At 43.9% G+C, this 10,269-nt stretch overlaps 1 protein-coding gene across 1 annotated transcript in view; it reads right to left on the reverse strand.

Moving 5' to 3' along the window:
- si:ch211-127i16.2 (probable flavin-containing monoamine oxidase A) overlaps window positions 1–10,269 on the reverse strand; it is a 63,603-nt gene that overhangs the window by 45,433 nt on the left and 7,901 nt on the right. Inside the window, exon 6 of the mRNA XM_042058368.1 lies at window positions 7,598–7,687. Within this exon, the coding sequence (XP_041914302.1) occupies window positions 7,598–7,687 (90 nt within the window). The remainder of the gene's footprint in view (window positions 1–7,597; window positions 7,688–10,269) is intronic.

The raw sequence follows: 10,269 nt of genomic DNA on the forward strand, positions 1-10,269 counted from the left end.
AAATACACACACACACACACACACACACACACACACACACACACACACACGTAAAAGAGACCAACACAAACACACAGACACACACGCAGACACACACACACACACACACACACAAGATAAAAGGAAATTTAAATGTTCTGCCAATATATTCAACCTGCAGACAACAGAGAGTTTAAAAGAAGCCCCATAAAATCAGCAGCATGTCTGAGACCTGGCAGACCAGGCTTGTCAATTGATATTCCGCTCCAGAACTGGACCTCTCAGGGGGCCATTTCTGAAACATAAGTCCAGGAGGCCCCCGTCGTGCAGCTCACACACACACACACACACACACACACACACATACACACACACACACACACACACACACACACACACACACACACACACACACCCATACCCATACCCATACACACACACAAACACACACACACCCATACACATACACACACACACAAACACACACACACACACACACACAGATACAAACTCCAGCCGTTGGCCAGGGAGGGCTGGTGGACGACCCTTGGGGCCTGGATACTCTTGGGGAGCGGAGAGTTAGCCTGACGCTAATGGATAGCAAATGACTGGGGGTAGAGATGCACCGATATGGAATAACCGATATTTATTAGTTTGTTGTGGCCGATACCGATACGATAACCGATAATATTACTCTTGAAAAAAAATTGTGAAAAGTGATTTGGGGAAAGCATTTAATAAGCATAATTTTATTGCAGTAATTTTACCTACCACCAAATGATGGACAGAACTCATAATAGTCCTCAATAGTACGGCAGTCAACAACATAACAGTAGCCTAGCCCTACAGTATGTGTGGCTCCTTTAAGTGAACCTGATGTCAGTGAATTGCGAGTGAGTGGCTAGAGAGTTTGAATCGTTTTCATTTAGGACTAAACGCTCATAAACTGCTCAGCTTGGAATAAGCTACAGTATAGCGACCAAACCAGAGTTTGTGATGGAAACTTAGGTTTAGTTTCAACTGCGGGTAACTGAATAAAGCTGCAACTCCTCAGACTGTATCTTATGTCCGTCTACTCTGTTGCGCACAACCTGCTGCAGCAGAAATTAAAGGAGTTAGCCACGAAGGTTTTAATAACTTATTATGATGACCTGTCTGGAATTGAAGCACGAATGGTTAGCAAATTTCTAGGTAATAATACAAAACCCACTGTGGGCCCAACTCTGGACTTGTAACCGGAGGGTTGCCGGTTCGAGTCCCGACCAGTGGGCTGCGGCTGAAGTGCCGTTGAGCAAGGCACCTAACCCCTCACTGCTCCCCGAGCGCCGCCGTTGAAGCAGGCAGCTCACTGCGCCGGGATTAGTGTGTGCTTCACCTCACTGTGTGTTCACTGTGTGCTGAGTGTGTTTCACTAATTCACCGATTGGGTTAAATGCAGAGACCAAATTTCCCTCACGGGATCAAAAAAGTAAGTGTGTTTCACTAATTCACCGATTGGGTTAAATGCAGAGACCAAATTTCCCTCACGGGATCAAAAAAGTAAGAGAAAAAAAAAAGAAAAAAACCCAAGCTAAAGTAATGCAAATATAATACTAAAACACTACTTAGAACTAGGCCTACTTATGTACTCATCCCACTAACGAGTTTGTTTATTTGTTTCCCCGACCAGCGCGGTAAAGTGCAAACACACCAGCACAAGACGGCTCTACATAGGGCTGAGCTCCGCTCTGTTAAGGTTAAATGGCGGATCATTCACGAGAGGATTTTGAGATGCACAGATTCCCAAATGAACGCATATCCACAGATTTTGTTACAGTGGTGAAATACATTCACACCGCTGACATTATATTGAGGAAAAAGTATAGCCAACCAAGCTCAAGTACTAGCTCAGTGTAGTCAGACGGACCTTACATAGGCCTAAATTAGGACTTTAAAGGTCTCATCTCATCGTTTTTTCATTAATTTTGCAGTGGTCTGTAGTGTTGATGAATGCCCTGTGAGCCGGTTTTGGTGAAAAAAATGCTGTCCTGCGTCTGTTTCATGCTGTTCTAGTTTGGTGGGGAAGGTGGGCGGGGAGGAACGACTGGATTTTGCCTCTAGTCATGAATATTAATGACATGCTAATGAATTCACCTCTGATTGGCTAACAGTACTGTGACGCTTCCTCCAGTGCGTCCTCATCCGATTCTGCCTGTGCTATGCTCCATATTCAACTTTACAGTGCTAAAACCTGGCTAAAACTCGAGTCAAAACTGTTGCACAAAATGTCTTCGGAGATACAACTTCATGTGTTTGATCCTAGTGTTCGAGTAGGAAGAAGAACCGCTTCCTGATCGTTTGTCGGTGAACGTTGGTTTAATAGAATGGTAACAATTGCCTGTCAGCTTAAAATTTCTCCTAAAAGAGGTAAACGTTTGTGACAATCGTCTTCTTGCTTTCAAGTAATAAACAGTTGGAAACGTTTTAAAATAAAGACCTATTTCTTTACACAGTCAAAAGTCTTTGCAATCTTCCTAGTAGATATTTTACTTCACAACACAGGTAAGCACCCTAAATGCAGTTCAGCCACTGACCTAGCCTGCTAATGCTATCAGAATAGCTAGATAGTTATGGTTTGAATTCCATGATACTATCATTGAAAGACCACTTGGTCATAGCCCAATATATATATAGATCTAAATGCAAACACGCCTACCTAGCTATATTTTGCTGGAATTGTACCAGAATGCCTACAGAAGCAGAGAATGTGTGCTGCAAGACTTCTCCGGTAATGAGAACTATGATAGCCTGACATTGGCAGGTTAGCCTACTCAAGTTGTTTTCTGTCACGTATGACAGAAAAAGTAGCCTACTATAGGAATCTTATAGTATTTTGGGACTAAATATTACAGTAATCTTATAGGAATACTATAGTATTTGGACATACTATAGGTACTATAAGACTACTATAGAAAAACTATAGCGGTTACAGGATATTATAGTTATTAGTAGTACTACTACAGTATGTCCCAATTATTCCTATAAGATTACTATAATATTTTGCCCCAAATACTATAAGATTCCTATACTACTTTTTCGTAAGGGGATTGCTCATGTGGTTAGAAAAATGGGCAACACCAGTACCCCTGTTGTCTGTATGACCCTGTACCCAGGATTAGAACCAGTCTGCCTTAGCATAATGTACTCCCTTCAAAATGCACTAAACATTCGACTATGGCCCTCTGTGAGACAGAAGATATGAAAGGTAAGATAAACCTTTAGCTTAAAAGGGACAAAAACTGATGAAACTTCTAAAACAAATATACAAAACAGGTCAATTTTCTATAAAGAACTTTATTATATTTACATACAGCAGTGGTACTCAAAGTGTGGTCCACAAGCTAGCTCAAGTGTTCCACAAGTAGATGTGGTAAAATATAATAGACGAGTTGTTTGCAATATTGAACCAACAGTTCTGCAACACTGATGTAACCTATGCCAGTTTAAATCATATGAATCCTCTGACACCAGAAGCAAGGTGCAAAGACAATAAGCAAGGTGGTTCAGTAAGAAGGCCTATTGTGTAATATACTGTTGAAGTAGGTCTACTGTTTTTTTTGCTAGGTGGTCCGTGAAACACTGACAAATAGTAATATTGCAGTCTATTAAAATAATGCAAACACAAAACAAGAACATCCAAACTATGCACAGAATTAACAATGTCCTCTTTTTGCCAGACGATGCAGACATCTGGCCTACAGATCCTTTGTAAGATGGTGCTGGGATTATTTAGGGAAAAGTTTGTCTGAGTTGGTCTGAGTTGTTGTTTCGGCTTGTATTGTCCTGGGGATCCGAAGGGACAACACACAAAACACATTCGTTGGCTGTGATGATTTTATTGCATTGCTCTTTAATTGCGCTGGGCCATAGGTGGAGCCATCAGGTGTTATTGTGGAGATGTCGCTTTCATCCTCCTCCTCCTCTTGATCAACCCGAGGTCTTCTAGCTGGCCTTGGATGAACAGGCTTGATGGCAGTAGAGGTAGCAGGCCCCCATCCCCATGGTGTATCCGAAGTGCTTGTATCAATACTCATACTTTTCATGAAGTATTCTGTTTGGGTACCTAAAGTAAATAAATGTGTATTACTGTCAAGTTACAAGATACTAATAGTACACAGGACATTCACTATCTCACAAAACTTTACTGGCACAATGGAAACAAAAATATTTTAGTGACTGTGGTAAGGTGTATGATGTACTAAGTAGCATACCCACAAGAAGACATTCGGTAATATCAATTCTATCTGTTATGCAATTCATGGGTTTCATCAGGTCCATTTACACAGGTGTATTAATCAAGCATCATGCAGTCTGCATTCATAATCGAGGTGCTTGATTTTATACACCTGTGGAAAGTGACCTGAAGAAACCCATGAATTGACTTTCCAAAACATTGACGAGCACATAAGAACCTGTATTAGCCTACTAGAAAAAGACTTCTAGAAACTAACTAGCACAACAATAAAAGTTAGATCACAAACCTTTGCTTCTAACGTGATGACCTAATGTAGGCTAGAAAGCTGTGTAGCCTGACATGAGGATGTGCTCTGGAAGACATACAAAACACTAAGTAAACAGCAAGTAATCAAACAAAACATCATTGTATGTCAATGTAATAATGGCAAGAAGACATAAATTAGACTGAAGTGTAAATACCTGAGCTCTAGTGATAATAACTTAGCCTAATAGTGCAGGGGTATTGTGTTTTTGATTTTCCCTGTTTAGACTAGAACAATACCCGTACTTAGTTGAGCATAAAATATTGTTGCTAATATTATTATTTGTGGTTTAACGTTTAGGTTAGAAGATTATAGGTTCAACAAGCTAAATCTCTGGGTAGTGTGGTCAGTTTCTTATGAGTGTAGCTACACCAGGCACGTAACTGAAGCATTCCGTTCGCGTTCTGCAACAATTAGCTTCCAATAGGCCTAATCAATGGAAGTAGCTACACCTGGCGTGTTAGTGGCCTGTAGGCTACGTTCGGGAAAATAGACCATTCCTCTAATGGATTTTACCAGAGCCCTTCCTATTAGGCATTCTCTGATTTTACACGTCGCGAACAGAACACTTCAGTTACGTGCCTGGTGTAGCTTCCTGTAATATAGGCTAGCCTAAGCCTAGCTTGTACCCTTTTCATGCATGTTAACGTGAAGAATATGAACATGCTATTTTGTAACAGACGTTAGGTGGAAAAGTTTGTTTGTACTTACAGCCTGTGAGCTGGTGGTCGATCGTCATGACGGTACAGAACCAGGTTTTCAGAACATCGATGCAAAACCACTTTCTAAGGCAGTGAGTGTTGTCGAAATGATTGGAACACAGAACTAATGTTGCACTACTTCGGTGGTGGTGTTCCAACGATAAATCCAAACCATTTCTTCCTCAACTCATGTTTCTAAGGCAAGACATGCAACATTGATGTGTTATTGCCAGAAATAAAACAGGCACGATTTTTTTTCTGCCATGTTGGCAACTTGCTGTTAGCTCCTACTAGCTGCAGAGAGACAATCCTCTAGCCGCAAAATCTTCCAGTCTTCCTGTAGGCGGTCACAAGCCAAGGTGGGCGAGGCCATGAATAGTCAGTTTCCCTTCAGCGTCATTGGGAAGGGCTCTTTCTGATTCGCTTGTTTTTCCGTGTATTTTCTTTCATTGGCTAATGCGGGCAATGGGGGTAGAAGATCATTTTCACGTGCAGCATGCATATGCAACTTGGAGTGAGCTATAGTATTTCGAAAGTAACAAGTATTAAACGGTTTCTCAGTGAATGTGACCTTTAAAAAATATCGCCGCAAAATAATAAATATTTTCATTTTTTCACTTATCGGCTAATAATATATCGGCCGCCGATATATCGTGCATCCCTAACTGGGGGGCATTTTGATGGAAGGGCTTAAGTATAAAAATACACACACACACACACACACACACACACAGGTATTCACAGTCAGACACTTGCACACACACATACACACTCTGCAATGATTTTACTCTGAAGTGGTCACCACTGGCGATATTTGAAAAACAGAAGATAATAAAACGGTGATGCATTTTTTGTTCTTGTTAAGAGGGTAGAGATTTTAAGTAGGCACACACACACACACACACACACACACACACACATTGTGATACTGCCAATGACTTTCCACCTGACTATTCTGTCTTGTTGTCTTTGATCTCTATGTGCAGTTTGTTTTACCTGTTTACACACACACACACACACACCCCAATTCAATTTAACTCAATTCAAGGAGCCTCACACAGCCAGCCAAGCCTCCTTCCTCATGTTCTCCCTGGTGAGGAGGGTGATGAGGATGAGGATGAGGAGGGTGATGAAGGTGATTAGGGTGATGAAAGTGATTAGGGTGATGAAGGTGATTAGGGTGATGAAGGTGATGAGTGTGAGTATGAGGAGGGTGATGAAGGTGATGAGTGTGAGGATGAGGATGGTGATGAAGGTGAGGAGGATGAGGATGAGGAGGGTGATGAAGGAGAGGAGGAAGGTGGTGAGGATGAGGAGGGGGGTGAGGGTGATGAAGGTGAGGAGGAGGGGGGTGAGGGTGAGGAGGAAGGTGATGAAACCTCCCTTTCAACACAAGAATCTTGACACCACTGACATCACTGACTATAGTGTTGGGGACTACAACACACTCCATTATGGCTCTTTGTGAGTGGCTTTGTTTTTCACAGAAATCAAGTAAACAAAAAGTAGTTTGTTCGAGCTCTCCGCCACACACACTCCTCCACATCCTCTCCTGTGCTGTCAAAGCTGAACCTACACACAGATTACCAATCCCACACAGACGGAGGAGAATGATCAAGGCTCCGGCACTCCACACACACACACACACACACACACATACACACACACACACACACACACGTACACACACACACACACACACACACACACACACACACACACACACACACACACACACACACACGTACACACACACACACACACACACACACACACTAACACAGGCCCTGGCACACGTGTGTGGGGTGCTGCTGTACACCTGCTCAACAAGGCCAGTATTCTCTCCTGATAATTACCTTGCACAGGAGACAAGAATAACACACAGAGAAAAGACAGAGCGAGATGGGGGGATGAGACAGATGGAGAGAGAGAAAGAGATGGGAGGATGAGACATATGGAGAAAGAGAAAGAGATGGGAGGATGAGACATATGGAGAAAGAGAAAGAGATGGGTGGGGGGTGACAGAGAGGAGGATGGGGGAGTATGATTCTGAAGAGAGAAAGTTGGAAAAAAAGATTAAAAAAGGAAGACAAAAGAAACAGACACAGAGAGAGAGAGAATAAACGAGTGCGGGGGAACAAAGATAGTCTGGGAGATATAAAGCGAATAAGAGTGTGTGTGAGAGAGAAGGAGAATGTGAGTGTGTGTGTTTGTGTGTGTGTGTGTGTGTGTGTGTGTGTGCGTGTGTGTGTGTGTGTGTGTGTGTGAGGGGGGGGTTGGGGGGGTTGAGAGTGAGTGAAAGAGAGAGAGAGAGAGAGTGGAAGAAAGAGAGATCACAATCACTTCAGCACACCTCTTGTGTGTGGATTGAGCCATTACCTGCCATATGGCCATCACAGGCGAGTTGAGCCGCACACGCTCAGTACCGATCCGCTCCGCCAAGCACTCTGACAGCTGCTGAGTGCCCCCCTGTGGAGGAGGAGGGAAGTGTCACACACACACACACACACACACCAGACATCACATAAACACACACACACACACCAGACATACACATAAACACACACACACACACCAGACATACACACACACCAGACATACACATAAACACACACACACACACACACACCAGACATACACACAAACACACACACCAGACATACACATAAACACACACACACACACACCAGATATACACATAAACACACACACACACACATACACACACACACACACCTGACATATGAGACACAACACACACACATAAACACACACATAAACACACACACACACACACACACAAACACACACAAACAAAACAGAGAGAAGGTGGTGTTTGAGTTTGATAACTTTAGTTTTGTCTCACATTATTGTCAGCATGTCTGTTCAGAGGAACAGAGGCTCTAGTCCTGTCTGACTAACTCCACCACACACACACATAAAACACACACACACACACACACACACACACACACACACACACACACACACACACACACCTGTCTGTCTAACAGAGCTGCTGTCTGACTCTGGGCTGCACCTCCTCCTGCTCCACTCCCCCTCTCTAAATCAACTGCACCTCCTCCTGCTCTTCTCCTCCTCTCTAAATCAACTGCACCTCCTCCTGCTCCTCTCTAAATCAACTGCACCTCCTCCTGCTCCTCTCTAAATCAACTGCACCTCCTCCTGCTCCACTCCCCCTCTCTAAATCAACTGCACCTCCTCCTGCTCCTCTCTAAATCAACTGCACCTCCTCCTGCTCCTCTCTAAATCAACTGCACCTCCTCCTGCTCCACTCCCCCTCTCTAAATCAACTGCACCTCCTCCTGCTCCTCTCTAAATCAACTGCACCTCCTCCTGCTCTTCTCCTCCTCTCTAAATCAACTGCACCTCCTCCTGCTCCTCTCTGACTCAGGACTTCTCCTGCTTCTCTTATTTCATGTGGGTGTGCTAGTGACAGCCTGCTGGCCCTGCCTGCTTCTGTGTGTGTGCTTGTGTGTGTGTGTGTGTATGTTTGTGTGTGTGTGTGGGGGGGGGGGGTTATGATGGCCTGCTGTTTTTGATTAGGCCTCCTTCTCCTGTGTGATGTACGTAGGTGTGCTGTGCCTACTCCTGATCCTCCTCCTGCTGCACTTCCATAGATAGTAAACGTGTTTTTGTGTGTGTGTGCGTGACCGCATTTACGATGCTACCTAATAGAACTCGACAGACAATGGGGTATCTGGCTTTCTAATATATATGGGTGTGCTATGTCCTCCTCCTGCTGCATTTCCTGCTTCCTGTTTGATGTAGGAGTGCTATGTCCTCCTCCTGCTGAACCTCCTGCTTCCTGTTTGATGTAGGTGTGCGGCAAAGATGGTTGATTACGAAGATACTTCCTGAGAGGCCATTTCCTGTCCCCGAAAAATGTATGCAAATAGGGTAGCAGTAGTACACGCCCCGCACGAGGGGGGGCCACTATCCCCCATTTATGCAGTGATCGGACTCCCTTTTAACATTGAGGTCTATGGCAGAATCCAAGAATTTCCCAGAATTTGTCAAAGCCTTATTTTTCTGAGCAATGGATGCACATTTTGGACACGGTATGATGATCTCCAAACTCTCCTCCCCATGTCAGGAGAATGTCGTGACAGTATGACCCTCCAGTCGGGAGAAAATCAACATTAATGAAGGTGTACACCAAGTTTGTTTTGTACTCCGGCTTCAGTCTGCCGTGGAACCGAGGCGTTCAAACGTCAGTCATACGTCAGTGACACGCCCCTGTGCAGGCGGGGACTGAACCAGAGCCTGTCTCTGACTTATCTCCACTTTGCCCTCATAGACATGAACTAGGACGACCCATCTTGCTACGCATTAATTATCTTTGGTGCTATGTCCTCCTCCTGCTGCACTTCTTGCTCTGCTTCCTGTTTGATGTAGGTGTGCGGTGCTCTCACTGTCTGGCTTGAGGCATCAACAAACTACTCTAACTATTCGTCACTTTGACAGAGATCTCACTCACTCTCTCTCTCTCTCTCTCTCTCTCTCTCTCTCACTCTCTCTCTCTTTCTCCTCCCCTCTGCATGTCTCTGTCTCTCGTTTCCTCCCATCAATCTACAGCATGTATCCTTCTTTCCTCTCCATTTCTGTGTTCTCTCCATTTAGTCTTTGTGTCTCTATTGCTCTCTCTCTCTCTTCCTCACTAACTCCTCTATCCCCCCATCAATCTATGTCACTTTCTTTTTCTATTTGTGTCTGAATCTCTGTCTCTCTCTCACACATACACACCCCTGTCTCTCAACATCCTAATCTAGGCATCTATCTTTTTCTTTGTATGTTTGAATATCTCTCTGCATCTCCTGCTACTAATATTACTCTGTCTGTAAGACCTTGTATGGGTAAGTCTGTGGCATGTGTGTGTGTGTGTGTGTGTGTGTGTGTGTGTGTTCGTATGTATATGTCTGTGTGCGTGTGTGTGTGTGTGTGTGTGTGTGTGTGTGTGTGTGTGTCTGTGTGTGTGTCTGTGTCTAAGTTTGTGTGAATGTGTGTGTGGTGTGTGTCTGTGTGAGTGT

This window comes from Alosa sapidissima, chromosome 13 (genome assembly GCF_018492685.1).
Source record: "Alosa sapidissima isolate fAloSap1 chromosome 13, fAloSap1.pri, whole genome shotgun sequence".
Lineage (NCBI taxonomy): Eukaryota > Metazoa > Chordata > Actinopteri > Clupeiformes > Clupeidae > Alosa > Alosa sapidissima.